The 21234-nt window shown below is 37.0% G+C and overlaps 1 protein-coding gene, 1 non-coding gene and 1 pseudogene across 2 annotated transcripts; 2 read left to right on the forward strand and 1 right to left on the reverse strand.

Annotated features, from left to right (window-relative positions):
• On the reverse strand, positions 1-996 carry LOC124092243 (putative gustatory receptor clone PTE01). Its single transcript, XM_046443715.1, has one exon. It carries the CDS (start codon positions 994-996, stop codon positions 1-3), a length of 996 nt encoding a protein of 331 aa, XP_046299671.1.
• Positions 997-4037: 3041 nt separating this feature from the next.
• Positions 4038-4144, forward strand: LOC124092635 (U6 spliceosomal RNA). Its single transcript, XR_006851677.1, has one exon. It is a non-coding gene; the product is annotated as a U6 spliceosomal RNA (small nuclear RNA).
• A 15858-nt stretch (positions 4145-20002) lies between these two features.
• LOC124092244 (olfactory receptor 7D4-like) lies at positions 20003-20938 on the forward strand (annotated as a pseudogene).
• Positions 20939-21234: the final 296 nt, after the last annotated feature.

The raw sequence follows: 21234 nt of genomic DNA on the forward strand, positions 1-21234 counted from the left end.
TTAGAATATGCTATTACAAAGCCTTTTCAGGGTGTTATTAATATCTCTGTTCCTCAGACTGTAGATAAAGGGGTTGAGCATGGGAGTGACAGCTGTGTACATCACTGAGGCCACTGCACCCTTTATAGAAGAATGAGACACAGCAGTGCCCAGGTACATTCCAAGGCCTGTTCCATAAAATAAGAAAACAATGGATAGGTGAGACCCACAGGTGGAGAAAGCTTTATATTTCCCACCCAGAGATGGGAAGTTCAAAATAGAGGAAACAATTTTATAGTATAAGAAAAAGATCCCTGAGATGGGAACAAAGCCAAATATGGCACCAACGAAGTACATGACTATGTTATTTGTGGAGGTGACAGAACAGGAAAGACTGAGGACCTGAGAGGGATCACAGTAAAAATTTGCAATTTCCACACCATTCAAGCAGGTAATCTGTAATGCAATCAAATTGTGCAGTTGGGATTCAAAGAGGCTAATCAGAAAAGACACCAAAATTAGAAAGCCACAGAGGCAAGGACTCATGATGACTGAGTAGTGCAAGGGGTGACAGATGGCCACAAAGAGGTCATAGGCCATCAGAGTCTGAAGCATGTCATCCATACAGACAAAAATGGCAAAAAGGGACATCTGCATCAGGCAGCCCATGTAGGAGATGGCTCTGCTGTGAGTTTGGATGTTCACCAGCATCTTTGGGACCGTGGTGGAGATGAAACCAATGTCAGCCAAGGACAGGTTGGAGAGGAAGAAGTACATGGGGGTGTGGAGGTGGGGGTCAGAGCTGACAACCAGGATGATGAGCAGGTTCCCAAGCACTGTGACCAGGTACATGGAGGGGAATAGTCCAAAGAGGACAGACTGCAGGTCTGGATCATTTGAGAGTCCCATGAGCTGGAATTCTGAGACACATGTTAGATTGTGTTGCTCTTTATTGGTCAGATACCTTTGAAATGGAAAGAAAGTAGGAGAAAAAGGAAATAAAGTATCAGGCTCCATTACTGTGTATATTTTTAATTCAAACATTTATGATTGAATTTTTCAGACTTGATTCATCAATATCTAACATTTGTGAGAAACCTAATCTTCTTGCAACATTTATTATTGATTTCTGTATTGTTCAATTCCTTCTGTATACATGTACTTATTTTCTAAGTACCAAGAGATACCCAGGGCCTCTTCAATGCTAGGCAATTGCTCTAACCTGAAGTGTGCCCAGCACTTTGTTTTATTGTAAAACAGGGTATCACTAAGATACTCAGGCTGATCTCCAAGTTTCTATCCTCCTGCCTCAGCGGAGATGGGAAATCACAAGATTGTTCCAGTGCACCCTGCCAACCCACCTACTTCAGAGACATTCAAGTGAACAATATTAGAAGACCAGGACACAAGACATAACAAGACTACAAGCACAGCAACATGCAGCCTCTTCTCTAGAAAGAAAAAGCATAAGAAATATTTTTCTGTCTTTCAAGAAGAAAAAAATATTTTAATTAAAGGGAAGTAAAAAGCACATATCTTATTATATTCTAAGATAGTGGTGCAATTTCCTTTGATGCAGAATATAGTAGAATATGCATATATTACAACAAAACCAGGGAGCTGCATAATCTAACAACTAAATTAAGTTGTTTCTTCACAACCAGGACAGATTCTTATGGGTTAATTTTCTCCAAGGGTCCTAACCTGCATGATTTCCCACCTTCATGGGTGGAAGTATTCAGTCATGCATTGTTTATCTTTTAAAAGTCATCCAATATATTACTTCTATTCTTGGCTTAGAAAGAGTCAAATTTAAATAAATATGATTTATTTAACTGCACATTATCACTTACATCATGGACTAGATACCTGGTATAGGTGTACACCACACTTGTCAATAATAATGGTGATATGTTAGAAGTACTTTGGAAAAGTAATACTGAATAAGAAGAGTGATGCTGGAGGCATCACAATTCAAGACCTCAAATTAAACTACAGATCTGTAGTAACAAAAACAGCATGTTATTAGCATCAAAACAGGCACAAAGACCATTGGAATAGAATAGAATACCCAGAAACAAACTGACAAAGTTACAATCATCTGATGCTCAATATGTCCTTTAAAAGTTGCCAAAAACATACATTGAAGAAAAGATAAGCTTTTAACACATGATACTGGGAAATCTGGATATCCATATGTAGGATAATGAAGATAGAGCTCTATCTCTCATGCACAAAAGTTAACTCAAAGAAGAGCAAAGACCTAGGAATTAGACCAGAAATACCAAGAGTGCTAGAAGAAAGCATGGGGTAAACACTCCAACACATTGATGCAGGCACCAGTTTCCTTAAGAAAACGCCTACAGTTCAAGAAACAAAACCAAGAATCAATAAGTAGGATGATTGCACATTTTAAAAAAATCTTCCCAGCCAAGTAAATAATTAAAAGAGTAAAGGGAGAACCTACGGAATGGTACAAAATGTTTGCCAGCCACTGCTCTGACTGGAGATTGAAATCCAAAATATATAAAGAACTGAAAAGAATTCAATATCAAAAACAAAAATTCAGAGCCGCCCCCTCCCCCCATGCTGGCAAGGTAGATGGAACTGTGACCACCCACAGAACAGGCCCAGCAGCCTACTGAGGAGCAGAGCCACCCCCCACCCCCCGCACATGCAAGGTAGGCAAAACTGTGACCACCGACAGAAAAGTCCGAGTGGCCCGCACAGGGGCAGAGCTGCCAACCACTCCTGCAAGGTAGGCGGGCCTGCGGCCCACTGGCAGAACAGGAGCAGCGGCCTGCTGAGAGGCAGAGCCGCCCCCTCCCCCCGTGCCGGCAAGGTAGATGGAACTGTGACCACCCACAGAACAGGCACAGTGGCCTACTGAGGAGCAGAGCCGCCCCCCACCCCCAGCGCCTGCCAGGTAGGCAGAACTGTGACCACCGACAGAAAAGACCCAGTGGCCCGCTCAGGGGCAGAGCTGCCAACCACTCCTGCAAGGTAGGTGGGCCTGCGACCCACCGGCAGAACAGCCCCAGAGGCCTGCAGAGGGGCAGTGCCGCTGCCTGCGCCTGCAAAGTAGGCAGAACTGCGACCACCAACAGAACAAGCCTAGCAGCCTGCAGAGGGACAGAGCCACCGCCCGCGCCTGCAAGGTAGGCGGACCTGCTACTGACCGGCAGAACAGGCCCAGTGGCCTGCCAGCGTGGTAGGCACATTGCCCCAATTGGAGGGGGTCAGAGCCGCCGCCCGCGCCTGCGAGGGAGACTTTGCAACTATACAAGACCATATAAATATATACGGGGAAAATTCAATAGCACAAAGTTTCACCAAGCAGAAAGAAACGTGAACAGTATGAAGAGACAAGGAAAGAAAGGACCGCAAGCAATGCAGGTCAACTCAACGTTAGAAGAGGTAATAGCTGCAGCAGATGGAATTTCAGATAAAGAATTCAGGATATACGTGCTTCAGATGATCTGGAGTCTCAAGGAAGACATCAGACAGCAAAATCAGACAATGAAAGATCACTTCAACAATGAATTACATAAACAAATGCAAGAAGCAAAAGATCAACTATACAGGGAGATAGAGGTTATAAAAAACAAACAAACAGAAATCCTAGAAATGCAGGAAGCAATAAACCAACTTAAAAACTCAATTGAGAATACTACCAGCAGAGTAGAACACTTAGAAGATAGAACATCAGACAATGAAGATAAAGTATTTCAACTTGAAAAGAACATAGACAGCTCAGCAAGACTGTTAAGAAACCATGAGCAGAACATCCAAGAAATATGGGATAACATCAAGAGACCAAATTTAAGAGTCATTGGGATACAGGAAGGGACAGAGTTTCAAACCAAAGGAATGAGCAATCTATTCAATGAAATAATACGAGAAAACTTCCCAGACTTGAAGAATGAGACAGAATCCCAAATTCTAGAAGACTACAGGACGCCGAATGTGCAAAATCATAAGAGATCCACACCTAGACACATTATAATGAAGATGCCCAACATACAGAATAAGGAGAGAATTTTAAAAGCTACAAGAGAGTGCTCGCTTCGGCAGCACATATACTAAAATTGGAACGATACAGAGAAGATTAGCATGGCCCCTGCGCAAGGATGACACGCAAATTCGTGAAGCGTTCCATATTTTTTAAGTCTTTCAGTAAAGACTTTCATGTGTAGAAAATACCGAAAAATCTTGTAATTGTGAAATTACATGCCAAAATGTCAACTTAAGAAGATGTAAGGAAGGAAAGGAGACTAGGTACAAGTCTCAGTATTTCCTTGTCCTTATCCTTATCCTAATATCCAGAATTACAAGATAATTTAGTATGTTTTCCTTTGCTCTTATTCCTTATGTATGTGTATTTTAAAAGTTCTCCCAAAATATTTTAAGCTATTTATCTTAAGGAATAGGTCTAGGATTTTTTGTTGCTGAATCTTTATTATACTTTCTTCTGTGTTTTTAATTTATTGTATTCATGTTGTGATAAATTTCTTTCTAGTTTTATATATTTTAATACACTTTTAAATAAGCCTGGAAAGAAATTTATTTTCCAGATTCTCAAGCTGTGCATACATCTTGAGCCTTTCCTCAGTGCAGCTCATTGTTCTAAGCTTTACCTGTATTATCTCATTCACTCATCTCATAAGAACCCTTATGAGGTGCTATAATTATTACTATTACATGAGAAAATCGATATAGTTTATAGTTAATCTCCTCTTCACATCCCCAGTTTTAGGCCACCACTATTCTAATTTCTGTCTTTATAGTTTTGCTTTTTCTGGACATTTCATATAAATGGAACCATATATAGTCTTTTGTGTCTGCCTTCTTTCATTTACCATGATATTTTTGAGGCTCATCTGTGTTGTAGCATGTGTCTCTATTTTGTTTCTTTCTATTACTATATAGTATTAAGAGTTAGTTTTTAATGAAGCCAATAATGGTCTCCTGATAACAATTTTGATAAGTCCATTAGATATGAGGCTAGCTGTTCCCTTTATGCCTCTTAATATTTGTTATAATTGATTAATCACCAAATCCAAGCCCAGATTTGACAGTTGCTTTTTTTGAGTGATTTTTATCCCGCATTTCAGTGCTCTATGCTTCTTTTACTCACCATTTGGTCATTTTTTTTCCCTGTGCTCAGTGAATTTGAATTTTCAGTGTCAATACATTACCCCATGTCCTCAATCCTTTCATGATGGATTGCTTACAGGTAACTGAAATTTGATAATCATATCCAAGTTGCATATTCTAATCCACATATGCCACAGAACCAGAAAGTGTTCTTTGTGTACTAGTTGTGGTGAACACTCTTTTTATTTTAAGTTACTCTCCTACATACTTACAATACATACCATCAAAATTAGGAAATCAACATTGATCTGATATAACCATCTACTCTACAGACCTTATTCAGATTTTACAGATTGTCCCAAAATGTCCTCTGTAGGTCCTGGATTTGATTCAGGATTGAAAACTTCATGGTTCTTTAGTTTCTTTCAGTATGGAGCAGTTCTTCAGCCTTTCTGTGTATTAATAGCATGGCATTTTGAAGATGAACTGGTTTCTTTGTGGAATATTCCTTGGTTTGAGTTTGTCTGATGTTTCTTTGTAATCTATGCGTTTTTGGGAATTCTGTGTTCTCAGTGTATCTTAACAGAAGCCATGTGATGTCAGTTTGAATAAATGTGGTGACAGAAAAAAAAAAAATAAAATAAAAGCTACAGGAGAAAGGAAGCAGATTACAATTAGGGGTAAGCCAATCAGGATAACAGCTGATCTTTCAACACAGACTCTGAAAGCTAGAAGATCCTGGAATAACATATTTCAAACACTGAAAGGAAATGGGTTCCAACCAAGAATGTGTATCCAGCGAAATTAAGCTTCAGGATGGAAGATGAAATTAAAACCTTCCACGATAAACAAAAGTTAAAAGAATTTTCAGCTAGAAAACCATCTCTTCAAAACATCCTCGGCAAAACATTACAGGAGGAGGAAATGGAAAATAACAATGAAAACCAACAGTGGGAGTTAGGACAGTAAAGGGGGGAAAATAATCAAAGAGGAAAACAAACCATGTTTAGTAACATAAATAAACAAATATGGCTGGAAGAACAACCCATATCTCAATAATAACCCTAAATGTTAATGGCTTAAACTCACCAATTAAGAGACACAGGCTAGTAAAATGGATCACAAAACAAGACCCAACAATATGCTGCCTACAGGAGACGCATTTGATAGGAAAAGACATACATAGGCTGAAGGTGAAAGGTTGGGAAAAATCATATCACTCATATGGACTTTGGAAACAAGCAGGTGTGTCCATACTCATATCAAATAAATAGATTTCAAGCCCAAGTTAATCAAAATGGATAAAGAAGGATACTACATACTGCTTAAGGGAACCATACACCAACAAGACATAACAATCATAAATATATATGCCCCTAACAATGGTGCAGCTATGTTCATCAAACAAACTCTTCTCAAGTTCAAGAGTCTAATAGACCACCATACAATAATCATGGGAGACTTCAACACACCTCTCTCACCGATGGACAGATCTTCCAAACAAATGTTGAATAAGGAAGCTATAGAACTCAATAACACAATTAATAACCTAGACTTAATTGACATATATAGAATATACTACCCAACATCAAGAAGTTACACTTTTTTCTCAGCAGCACATGGATCCTTCTCAAAAATAGATCACATATTATGTCACAGGGCAACTCTTAGACAATATAAAGGAGTAGAGATAATACCATGCATCTTATCTGATCATAATGGAATGAAACAGAAAATCAATGATAAAAGAAGGAAGGAAAAAGCATACATAACTTGGAGAATGAACAATAGTTTACTGAATGATCAATGGGTTATAGAAGACATCAAGGAGGAAATTAAAAAATTCTTAGAGATAAATGAAAACACAGACACAACATATCAGAATCTATGGGACACATTGAAAGCAGTTCTAAGAGGAAAATTCATTGAGTGGAGTTCATTCCTTAAAAAAAAAGAAAAAAACCAACAAATAAATGATCTCATACTTCATCTCAAAATCCTTGAAAAAGAAGAGCAAAACAACAGCAAAAGAAGTAGAAGGCAAGAAATAGTTCAAATCAGAGCTGAAATTAATGAAATTGAAACAAAAGAAACAATTGAAAAAATTGACAAAACTAAAAGTTGGTTCTTTGAAAAAATAAACAAAATTGACAGACCCTTAGCCATGCTAGCAAAGAGAAGAAGAGAGAGAACTCAAATTACTAGCATACGGGATGAAAAAGGCAATATCACAACAGGCACTTCAGAAATACAGAAGATAATCAAAAATTATTTTGAATCCTTATACTCCAATAAATTAGAAGATAGTGAAGGCATAGATAAATTTTTTAAGTCATATGATCTGCCCAGATTGAGTCAGGAAGATATAGACAACCTAAACAGACCAATATCAATTGAGGAAATAGAAGAAACCATCAAAAGACTACCAACTAAGAAAAGTCCAAGACCGGATGGGTATACAGCAGAGTTTTACAAAACCTTTAAAGAGGAACTAATACCAATACTTTTCAAGCTACTTCAGGAAATAGAAAAAGAGGGAGAACTTCCAAATTCATTCTACGAGGCCAACATCACCCTGATACCTAAACCAGACAAAGACACTTCAAAGAAAGAAAACTACAGACCAATATCTCTAATGAACCTAGATGCAAAAATCCTCAATAAAATTCTGGCGAATCGGATACAAAAACATATCAAAAAAATTGTGCACCATGATCAAGTAGGATTCATCCCTGGGATGCAAGGCTGGTTCAATATATGGAAATCAATAAATGTTATTCACCACATCAATAGACTTAAAAATAAGAACCATATGATCATCTCGATAGATGCGGAAAAAGCATTCGACAAAGTACAGCATCCCTTTATGTTCAAAACATTAGAAAAACTAGGGATAACAGGAACATACCTCAATATTGTAAAAGCAATCTATGATTGTAATTAATATTATTTACAATCATAGATTGCTTTTACAATATTGTAATTAATATTATTAATATTAATATTATTAATATTAATATTAATTAATTAATATTGTAAAAGCAATATATCAGGCTAGCATCATTCTGAATGGAGAAAAATTGAAGGCATTCCCTGTAAAATCTGGAACAAGATAGGGATGCCCTCTCTCACCACTTCTGTTCAACATAGTTCTCGAAACACTGGCCAGAGCAATTACACAGACGAAAGAAATTAAAGGCATCAAAATAGGAAAAGAAGAACTTAAATTATCACTATTTGCTGATGACATGATTCTATACCTAGCAGACCCAAAAGGCTCTACAAAGAAACTATTGGAGCTAATAAATGAATTCAGCAAAGTGGCAGGATATAAAATCAACACGCATAAATCAAAGGCATTCCTGTATATCAGCGACAAATCCTCTGAAATGGAAATGAGGACAACCACTCCATTCACAATATCTTCAAAAAAAAAAAATACTTGGGAATCAACCTAACAAAAGAGGTGAAAGACTTATACAATGAAAACTACAGAACCCTAAAGAGAGAAATAGAAGAAGATCTTAGAAGATGGAAAAATATACCCTGTTCATGGATAGGCAGAACTAACATCATCAAAATGGCGATATTACCAAAAGTTCTCTATAGGTTTAATGCAATGCCAATCAAAATCCCAACGGCATTTCTTGTAGAAATAGAGAAAGCAATCATGAAATTCATATGGAAAAATTAAAGACCCAGAATAGCAAAAACAATGCTAAGCAGGAAGTGTGAATCAGGCGGTATAGCGATACCAGACTTCAAACGATACTACAGAGCAATAGTAACAAAAACAGCATGGTACTGGTACGAAAACAGGCGGGTGGACCAATGGTACAGAATAGAGGACACAGAAACCAATCCACAAAAGTACAACTATCTTATATTTGATAAAGGGGCATGCGATGGAGGAAGGATAGCATCTTCAACAAATGGTGCTGGGAAAACTGGAAATCCATATGCAACAAAATGAAACTGAATCCCTTTCTCTCGCCATGCACAAAAGTTAATTCAAAATGGATCAAGGAGCTTGATATCAAATCAGAGACACGGCGTCTGATAGAAGAAAAAATTGGCTACGATCTACATACTGTTGGGTCGGGCTCCAAATTCATCAATAGGACACCCATAGCACAAAAGTTAATAACTAGAATCAACAAATGGGACTTACTCAAACTAAAAAGTTTTTTCTCAGCAAAAGAAACAATAAGAGAGGTAAATAGGGAGCCTACATCCTGGGAACAAATCTTTACTCCTCACACTTCAGATAGAGCCCTAATATCCAGAGTATACAAAGAACTCAAAAAATTAGAAAATAAGAGAACAAACAACCCAATCAACAAATGGGCCAAGGACCTGAACAGACACTTCTCAGAGGAGGACATACAGTCAATCAACAAGTACATGAAAAAATGCTCACCATCTCTAGCAGTCAGAGAAATGCAAATCAAAACTACCCTAAGATACGATCTCACTCCAGTAAGATTGGCAGCCATTATGAAGTCAAACAACAACAAGTGCTGGCGAGGATGTGGGGAAAAGGGTACACTTGTACACTGCTGGTGGGACTGCAAATTGGTGGGACCAATTTGGAAAGCAGTATGGAGATTTCTTGGAAAGCTGGGAATGGAGCCACCATTTGACCCAGCTATTCCTCTTTTCGGTCTATTCCCTAAAGACCTAAAAAGATCATGCTACAGGGACACTGCTACATCGATGTTCATAGCAGCACAATTCACAATAGCAAGACTGTGGAACCAACCTAGATGCCCTTCAATAGACGAATGGATAAAAAAAATGTGGCATTCATACACAATGGAGTATTACTCTGCATTAAAAAATGACAAAATCATAGAATTTGCAGGGAAATGGATGGCATTAGAGCAGATTATGCTAAGTGAAGCTAGCCAATCCCTAAAAAACAAATGCCAAATGTCTTCTTTGATATAAGGAGAGTAACTAAGAACACAGTAGGGTCGAAGAGCATGAGAAGAAGATTAACATTAAACAGGGATGAGAGGTGGGAGGGAAAGGGAGAGAGAAGGGAAATTGCATGGAAATGGAAGGAGACCCTCAGGGTTATACAAAAAGTACATACAAGAGGAAGTGAGGGGAAAGGGAAAAATAATACAAGGGGGACAAATGAATGACAGTAGAGGGGGCAGAGAGAGAAGAGGGGAGGGGAGGGGAGGGGAGGGGGGATAGTAGAGGATAGGAAAGGCAGCAGAACACAACAGACACTAGTATGGCAATATGTAAATCAATGGATGGGTAACTGATGTGATTCTGCAATCTGTATATGGGGTAAAAATGGGAGCTCATAACCCACTTGAATCAAAGGGTGAAATATGATATATCAAGAACTATGTAATGTTTTGAATAACCAACAATAAAAAATTAAAAAAAAATCAAGGTAACAAGTAAAACATAAAATATATCAATACATCTTTCTACTACTAAACCTAGCATCATTTAGTTTCAGCCACAGATAATTCATTACCTAACATTGATGTATTTGAATGTTCTAGCTTTGTATTGGATTTAGAAATATTTTATTGTTTTAATTTATTGCTGTGATAAAAGCAATATGCATAAGAAATGTACACTTATAATAGGTATAGAGGTTTTTAAATATTATTGTGTTAGTAATTAAAAAATCAGCATGGCAATCATCTACTTTTTTAAAAAATTGAGTATCCCTTTTGTGGAAAATTTCAGATACATTCTTGGAATTAATTATATAACTTAGTTTATTTTTGATTTAGTAACAAAAAGAATGCACAGGTAAGTTGGAAGTAGAATATTTGTGAAATTAAGGGCTCAACCAAGTGTGAAGCCATGGGTGGAGATTTGAGACAGCTCAGAAGCCTAAAAGAGGCAAGGAGACCAGTTAATTGAGGAATGTGCAGTAAAAGGTATGCAGCATTTGAAATTTCTTGTGAAAATTTCTTCTAGTTTCTTCTACTGTTATAACAAAGGCAAAGAATTCCTGATTCTAGGAACTAGAAAAATCACAACATAATTCAAGAATGCAAAGAACTAAATATGTTTTCACAGAGTGAAAATAAAAAAGAAATCAGTGTGACTGTTATTTTCACTAGAAAATTGCTCTAAGCATCCCTAAATGACTCATTTATATATAAACCTGGCAAGTAACATATTGGTGAGTTGACGACTACCTACAATCTTTAATTTTTCCTTATGTATTTCAGTTCTATTAATATCTAAAAGACAGGTTTATTATATAATTGACATAATAATTAATGTGTATATCCCTATAAGTTTTATTAGAAAAAGTTCTCAATAATTATGTTAAGGTTTAGATTTCACATATTAAAAAAAAGCCCAATGCTACCTACTTCCTGCTTATCCATGTTTTATGAGGAGCAAGAAGCGTATTACACAGAGAGTGGAAGATGATTTAAAGTTACCCATATAATTCCCAGAGGTTGAAGAAAAAACAAAATACCTTTATTCACATTATGAGAATTTATCTAGAATATTGCTCCCATTCAACATCTCGCCTTAGGAGTAAGGGTTTGGACTCAGAAGCATTTCCCCTGCAACAGCTCTACCTTCAGACACAAAAACCATGGTAACCAATGACCATAGTGAAGGCAGCTTCCTGTGCTCATACTTGAAACACTGCTGTACAATCAACCAGTCCCACAGATTCTGCAATGAGCTCATTGCCCTTTATTGATATGACTGGCATCATTAGCTTTCAGATAAATGTGCATATAAGGAAGCATTGTGGATAGAAAGGATTAACCTTGTGCTGTTATATTTTGCTATCATCATTACATCACAAACTATGAGAGCTCAATGTTATTATTCTAATTAAATTCCAGGGAGGCAGAGAAAAGTGAAGCGATATAATGTCCTGAATATAAAAAGAGATGTTCCTATTTTTCTGTACGTATGGCATTTATGTCATTCTCATCAAGTAATATCCCAGAGATTATCTGTTACATGAGCCATAAACAATATAAAGAATAGGTTTCAAGATCTCATGTGTGAGCGTATGTGTGGGTGTATATGTTGAGGAGGAATAAGTAGAGAGAGAGAATTTTGTTAGATCAAATGTCACGTAAATATAAACAGTATCTTTATCATTTGGGGGTGCTACAATATATGTCATGAAGTAAACTTCACTAGTAATCATGTAAATCTTCCATTTATAGAACCTAAAATGTGGTGAAAGATAGAGTATAATAGTTTAAAGAACAAATTCAGGAGCTGAACTGATACAGCCCTCTGCCATACTATGCCACCTTTGAAAGGCTACTTACCATCCCTATGGTAACTCAGATTCCTTTTTTTTTTAAGTGAGGGTAATTCACAATAGCTAAATTGTGGGACCAACCCAGATGCCCTTCAGTAGATGAATGGATAGGGAAACTTCGGTATATATATGCAATGGAACATTACTCAGCATTAGAAGAGAATAAAATCATGGCATTTGCAGGTAAATGGATGAAGTTGAAGAATATAATGCTAAGTGAAGCCAGCCAATCCCAAAAAACCAAAGGCTGAATGTCTTCTTTGATATGAGGATGTCACTCATAATGGCAATGTTGGGAGTGCATGGGAGGAATGGAGGAACTTTAGCTAGGACAAAGGGGAGGGAGGGGAAGGGAGGGAGATGGGGGTAGGAATGATGGTAGAATGAGCTAGACATCATTACCCAAAGTACATATATATATATATATATATATATATATATATATATATATATAGACACGAATGGTATGAAAATACTTTTTGTACAATCAATTACTTAAAAAATTATGCTCTGTATGTGTAATATGAAATGAATTGCATTCTGCCATCTTGTATAACAAATCAGAATAAATAATTAAAAAAACAAAACAAAAATTCAACTAATAAATAGGTCAATGAAAGAAAAAGTGTTACTAAAAAGAAGAAATACAAATTGCCAATAAATATGTGAAAAAAATATTCAACATCTCTAGCGATCATAGATCATAGAAATGTAAGTCAAAACTACATTGAGATTTCATCTCACTCAAGTTGGAATGACTATCATCAAGAATCCAAATAACAACAACAAAAAGAATTCAAATAAAAATAAGTTCTGGTGAGGATGTGGGGGAAAGGTGCATACATACATTTCTGGTGGGACTGCAACTTAGTAGAACCATTCTGGAAAGCAGTGTAGAAGTTACTCAAAAATAGGAATGGAACTACTATATGACCCCACTATCCCACGCCTATTTATCTAAAAGAACTAAAATCATCACACTATAGTGACACAGGCACATTAATGTTTACAGCAGTGCAACTCACAATAGCCAAGTAATGGAACCAGCCCTGGTTCCACAGATGAATGGATAAAGAAAATGTGGTATGTGTACATGGTGGAGTTTTACTCAGTCCTGAAGAACAAAGGAACCATGGCATTTGCTGGTCAGTGAATGCAACTAGGGAACATCATGCTAAACAAAATAAACCAGATACAAAAAGTCTAAGGCTGAATGTTTTCTCTCATATGCAGAAGATAGACCAAAAAAATAGGAACTCTAGGAAAATTAAAGGGAGATCAGTGGAGTAGAGAAAGAGTATTGAGGGAAGGGGGGAGGGATGGGAAAGAGATGTCCTGCAGAAACTGACCAAATAATGCTAGGTACATATATGAATGTACCACAGTGAATTCCAATTTATGTATATATAAAAAGGGACAATTAAAAATAAATAAATAGAAGAAAGAACAGTAGAGGAAGGGGTTCAGGGAAGGGGAGCAGTAAGGGAAGGGGATTCTACTTGAGATTGAAATGGAGAAAACTATAAGTATTCATGAATATGTCAAATGAACCCACAATTACATAAAACTATAATGCACTAATGAAAATATAAATTAGGCTGGGGATATAACTCAGTTGGTAGAGTGCCTGCCTTGCATGCACAAGGTCCTGGGTTCAATCCCCAGCAACACACACACACATACCCACACACACACCCCACACACTATATATAAACACTATATATATATATTTTTTTTTCATATATGTATGTTAATATGTCTATGTTCATATGTTTTCATATATGTATATTCATATATATGTTCGTATATATTTTCATATATGTATGTTCATATATATATTCATATATGTATAATATTTTGAATTTTTTTAAATTTTAGATAGTTTTTTGGTATCAACCCAATAACTATCTGGTGAAGAAAATAACTCTGCATTGTTGGTTGATATAATAATATTTAGTGACATCTACTGTGTTTCACTGTTTTTCTGATCATAAGTCCTCTCATTTAAGTTGAGAACTTTAGCACCAAACTTGTCCCCCAAAGCTGAGGTTTCAGTCCCAACCATTTTTTTAACAACATACATCTTCATATCTATCTCTTTGACACATGGGTCAAAATTTTTTCTTTCACCTACATGAAGGAAACTCAGGTTAATTACTTTGTCAGGTTTCATGATGTTTTAGCTGGGATAAAAGGAAAAAGTACAGAAACTATTATAAATACACATTGGCCAATATGTCATATGGAAAATAGGAATAGCAATTATCTAGCTCACAGAGGTAGTGTAAATTTTTTTAATTATTAAATTTCTTAATTCGTGTTTCTCCATCTCATGTATTGGTATATTTACCTATGTGAATTTTAAAATACTTAAATATCCTGGCATCACACCAAAACCAATTTCATCAGAATCTCTCCCTGTGAAGTTCTTGGTGGTCATTTCTTAAATCAGGGTTGAGAACTGCTGTCTTAGAACATATCCTGGCTTATAGAAATCGTGCAATGACATCATCTGTTGTTTCTGTGAATAAAACCATCAATTTGAAAATATAAACACTTAGTCATATTATTTATACTACTAAAAGTTCATCAAGATTTGAGCTATCACCTGTGAAATTTCCCCTGTTGGTGTCTCTGCATGATTCCACTCTCCCGCCAGCTCTCACCCAAAGGCGGCTACGGTCATGAATGGATCAGCAGACAGTTTTGCTGCTATGCATGTTTCCATGTCAGAATATATTTGTTAAAAATCTATAAAAGATTTTCTTAACAGACCTCAAAAGTACCTAAAGTTCATGATCATAGTGCAGAACACAATACCTCTTACCCCTGGAAGTGTACTACTTGACATCAAGTTGTACCTTTAAGTTTCTCTGTGAAGTACATATTTCCATTTCTAATGCTTTACCTGATGCAGAGCATGACCTGAAGGAAGGTCACGGTAGGTTTGTTAGTAGGAAATCCAAAAATTCTTGTACCTGTCTCCATTTTACACAGTGAGAATTGCAATCGAATATATGGGTGGGGGATAATTCTTTGGCTTCCACAATTGATGCCTGTTCAATTATATTACTATAACTCAGGTACATGTATCACCCCAACAAAAAATCAGTCATTGTAGTATGCATCTACTCTGTGCTAATGTTGAACATTAAAAATATCCCTGAGGTCATATCTAATAATAATCCTTCCCAGATAACTAATGAAGAAATTTGATATTGAATTGGGATTATTATTTCCATTTGATTCCAATAAAACAATGTGGCACTGATGTCTCTACAAAGATCATGTAGATGAATTCCAACAATCTACATGGAAAACAAAATTATGCAGCCAGCATCAGGAAGCTCTGCATAATCCTTCATAGTGCATAGTGTTACAGTTACCAGCTTCCTCCTGCCCACCTTCTGCATCACTTTCATAAGCATTTTGAGGTACTTAGGAAATTGTTTTAAGGGATGCATTTCCTGCTATCATGGATAAGAGTTTATGGGAAGAAAAAAAACAATAGGGGAGGACATCAAGACATTGAGTGAGTTTTACAGGACCCTCAAACATCCAGGTGTATGAACTCACAGTCCTCCTAGCTGAAATTTACACATTGATGTCCTCCCATCTGGCAACCCAAACTTGTGTTTGTCTTGATGAGAAGACAAGTTTCTCATGAACCTTTCTCCATCGGGGTCTATCTTAGCACTTACTGGTTTCTGCTGCATCTCTGCTGGGTCATGGCCAATTAGCGCACATCTAATGTCTCCCCAGTGCCTGGGGCTCAGTGAGCACCAGCTCCATCCCCAGGATTGATATTAAGGGAATCTTAGATAGGAGTGCCCTCATGCAGACAGCCATGGAGGAGGAGACACTGGTATGGAACCCACTGGATCTGAAGCATCACTGAGGGGCTGGAGGCACTGGCTGATTATTGATTATATGACCGTGGAGGCTCAATGCACAGAGCTCATAATTAGTGAAATTTCTAAGGTTTTCAATCCCTAAGGAGTTCATAATATTAATGGAAGAAGAAGAGAAGGGCAAAACAAATGTACACAAATGTATTTCAGCTCATCTTCTCTTGAAGAGGAAGCTCATGTGTATAATTAAACTGTTTCATTTATTTTGTTTTGAGAGAGAGAGAGAGAGAGAGAGAGAGAGAATTTTTTAATATTTATTTTTTAGTTTTTGGTGGACACAGCATCTTTATTTTATTTTTATGTGGTGTTGAGGATCGAATCCAGTGCCCCACACATGCCAGGTGAGCGCGCTACCACTTGAGCCACATCCCTAGCCCCTTTCATTTATTTTTTCTAAAGATTTATTTGCTTTTATTTCTATTTCATTATCATGAATATTAAATTTCAAACAGTTTACATTTTTTACCCTTGTCAAGTTCAGAGCTCAGTATTATTAATTACTTTCACCCCATCCTACAACTTTCTCCATCATCCATCTCCTGAATTTTAACATCTTCCCAAAATAAAATATTTTACACTTTTTAAAAAACTTTCATTCCTCTTTCCCCAACACTGGCTACCACCATTCTACCATGAACCTAATGAGAAATGCAATGAACCCAGCCTAATTCCATCTCAATATTGGGAGTCATCTCATCACAAAGTCATGAAAAGTTAATTTCTGTTGTGCTATAAATTACTACAATTTGTAAACTTGTTGGAATTCCTGCCTGTGCTCTTAACTCACCTATGCTTGGATTTTCCTGACCAGACAACAACCCTCTTTAAAACCTCAGTAGCACCTCATAAATTCTGATGTTGTAATCTAAATTTATTCCCTACCTTAAAATGTTAAGCCATATAGATCATTAACCTACTATCAGCCCTTGTATTATGCTTGTCAAAATCCTGTTATCTATAAGTTCTCAAGACACCCCCCTTTGCAAATTTTGTGCTATAAAACCTTGTTCCTGGAAAGCTGGGGTGCTGGTCTCTAGCCTATGTTAGGGGAGACAGTTGCTGATTAGCTCTCTTTGTGTATACAAATACAAGCTTGCTTTAATTTGATTTAAAATTGGAGTCGGTAATCTTTTCTTAGCATCAGGGTTCAACAAATTAATGACATTAAACTAGAAAAATAATGTTACTGAACAGGCAGGACTGGAAGAACTGCATGTTTAACTTTGTTGCATTTTCAAACATACCTTAGAGTTCAATGCCACCAATACTGCAACTTGACTGAACCTGCCTGGGGAGCATGTAACTTCTTTCTTCCTCAGGCTGTAAATGAAGGGATTCAGCATTGGGGTGACCAGGTGCCTATGAAAGCTACCAAATACTTTCTAGGGAAATGTGATAGAGCTGAACCAAAGGACAGGCCAATGCTAGTTCCACCAAATCAACAACTGACAGAGGAGTCTTCTTACTTCCCACCTGAGGTCAGGGCTCTGTGATAGGGTAATGAATTCATTGTAAGAGAAAGGATCTGCAATGGAAAATAAAACCAATTACTGATGGGAGGAATACTTGACTTTGTTATTAGAGAAGTTTTCAAGACAGGTAAGATTAAGGAGTCAAGAAGGGTCACAGAAGTAATTGGTGATTTCCACATCTTTGCAGTAGGTAAAGTGTAAAGATATCAAATCATGCCTCTGGGATTCCAAGAGGATAAACATAAGAGACACAAAAACTAACAAAGACAAGAGCTCATAATGACCTGGTACTGCAGGAGGTGATAGATGGCCACAAACTGGTCATAGGCTTCACAGTCAGAAGCAGTTCATCCATATATCCCAAAATGATATGATTCATAATCAGAAAACCTTGTTTATATATATATATATATATATATATATATATATATATATACATATATATATATATATATATATATATATATATACACATATATGACAAATTACTCAGTGTCATTAGTATAGTCACCTGTGTATGTTTTAAAATATCTAGATTTCCTGGCTTGAAACCAAGATATATTTAATAAGAATCTGCATTTAAAGGTTTCAGTAGTCTTTTTTTTAAAGAGAGAGAGAGAGACAGAGAGAGAGAAAATTTTTTAATATTTATTTTTTATTTTTTTGGCGGACACAACTTCTTTGTTTGTATGTGGTGCTGAAGATCGAACCCGGGCCACATGCATGCCAGGCGAGCGCACTACCACTTGAGCCACATCCCCAGCCCCTCAGTGGTCCTTTTTTATGTCAGGGTTGAGAACCAATGCCCTTGAATGTTTCCTTGCACTTACAAGGTGCTCCATGAATAGTAATTGCTACAGTTAATAATAATTTTAGTATACCACATTTACTAAAATATAACATTTATCTTATTGTGTCTAAAACAATATTTCTCTACTGAAACTATTCATAGAAACATCTACACGAACTATTAGTGCAGCTGCGCATAGTGGTACATACCCCTGACCCCAGCAACATGGGAGGCAGAGGCAGGAGGATTGTGAGTTGGGCACCAGCCTCAGCAAATTAGCAAGACCCTGTCTCAAAATAAAAAATAAAAGGGGGGAGTGACTGGGGATGTAGCTTAGTGTTTAAGCACCCATGGGGTCAATCATTAGTGAAAAAAAACTAATACTACATATTGAAATACATGGAAATACATGAAATTAAAGTTGGAATTTCATAATTAGAATATATTGTTATATGCTCATTTCCTTCCAACAGGTTTTCATCATTCTTGGGTTTTCATATCCCTTCTTTATGCAAGTAAGTGCTCGCTCAAATTTTCTTTGTCTTCTAAAAAAGACATTTTTGTCTTCTAAGAAAGACTTTTGGATTTTTCGGGGGCGAGGTAGGGGATGTTGAGCAAAGGATACAAAATTCCAATTAGATTTGAGGAATGAGTTCAAGAGATAAAATGTACAGGATGGTAACTATAGCTAATGATGGTATCATGTATTCTTGAAAAACACTGAGTAGAAATTAGACTTTGCATAAGAGAGTTTGAATAACTTTTCCAAGGACACAAACATGATTTATATGTGCACCCAAATTCTACTGCAGAAATCTGACTAAAAAAGCCAATTTTAAATCTCAGTTCTATGCTATGATATGGTAGAAATTATATTAAAGGATACTTATAATAATGATGATAACAATAACAACAACAATAATAATTATCATTTGTTGGTTCTCTTAAAGTTAATAGTGGCAGTTTTAAACCTTACAAACAATAAATCAATAACTATATTTTTAAAAAGGAAAAAAAATAAAATATTGACAGTTAACCGTCACATCACTATGAAGTGTCTGGTCATAGAAAAAAAATGTTCCTTATATTAAATATCTAATTAATCTTTATTTTAGAGGTTTTACAATGAACAGTTTGGAGACAATCAAGAAAAATTGGTGACATCTCTTTATTATGGAATGATAATATCAAATAAAAATTAGTTTATATCAATAAATTTAAATATGAGAATTAAAACAAGTGAATCAATGATCCAAAAAAAAGAAAAAAAATTGTGCTACATTTAAAGAACTGTGGATGACTATATACATTTAAAAGTGAAATGGACTACTATGTGGCTGAGGGAAATAGTCATTTTCAGGATCCAATAGAAGTGAAGGATGTTCATCCAAGATGATGCTGTAAGAGGTGCCCGGTGGCTATTTTTTGGTCATGTTTTGCCTCCTTCCCCAGCACATACATCACCTGCATGGAAACAGAAAAACCACACAATACTAACACGATCTTCCTCCTGGGCATTCCAGAGGATCCAGACCTGCAGCCCCTCCTCTTTGGACTGTTCCTGTCCATTTACCTGGTCACAGTGCTTGGGAGCCTACTCATCATCCTGGCGGTCAGCTCTGTCTCCCACCTCCACACCCCCATGGACTTCTCCCTCTTAAACCTGTCCTTGGCTGACATCAGTTTGACATCTACCATAATCCCACAGATGCTGATGAACATTCACACACAGAGCAAAGGGATTTCCTACTTAGAATGCTTCACTCAAGTATATTTTTTACGATATTTGTTGGAATGGATAATACGCTACTGACCATCATTGCCTATGACTGCTTTGTGGCCATGTCACCCACTGAAATACACAGTCATCATGAACCCTTGGCTCTGTGTCCTCCTGATTCTGATGTCTTGGACCATCATGTTCTGGGTCTCTCTGATTCATATTCTGCTGTTGAAGGAACTGACCTTCTCCATGGGCACTGGAATCCCATATTTCTTCTGTGAAGTGGCTCAGCTTTTCATGGTGGCCAGCTCTGATGCCCTCATCAGTATCATCACTATGTATGTTTCAACTGCCCTGCTGGTTGTATTTCCTGTTGCTGGGATCCTCTATTCCTACTCTCAGATTGTCTCCTCCTTATTGAGGACGTCCTCCTCTGTGAGCAAGTTTAAAGAATTTTCCACCTGTGGGTTCCACCTCTGTGTGGTCACCTTGATCTATGGAACAGGCCTTGGGATTTATCTCAGTTCTGCTGTGACCCATTCTTCCCAGAGAACCATGATTGCCTCAGAGATGTACACTGGGGTCACCCCCATGTTGAAAACCTTCATCTACAGCCTGAGGAACAAGGATGTGAACAGGGCCCTGGGGAGACTCCTCAGCAGAGCAGCCTCTTGTCCTTGATGGATCACTGACCTCAGAACTCAGGAGATGTTTTATTCCCTGAGGAAAATGCACTAGACTTCAATTTATGCCTCTTTTCTTCCTCTAAATGACATGCTTAATTTCTTATACTCCCCAAACGATTACAAGCTCATGGAAAAAAGTACTCAATACTATTACTGAGGAAAATGTAAATCAAACCCACAGTGAGATGCGCCTTCACAGCCAATTAAAAAAAACAAAAAGACAGACAATAAAATGTGTTGGCAAGGACACACAATTAGAACTTTCAGACCAAACCAGTGGGAATATAAAAT

The sequence above is a fragment of the Marmota monax genome, unplaced genomic scaffold (assembly GCF_021218885.2).
Source record: "Marmota monax isolate L192 unplaced genomic scaffold, Marmota_monax_Labrador192_F-V1.1 WCK01_AAM20220418_F8-fsc00102, whole genome shotgun sequence".
Classification (NCBI taxonomy): domain Eukaryota; kingdom Metazoa; phylum Chordata; class Mammalia; order Rodentia; family Sciuridae; genus Marmota; species Marmota monax.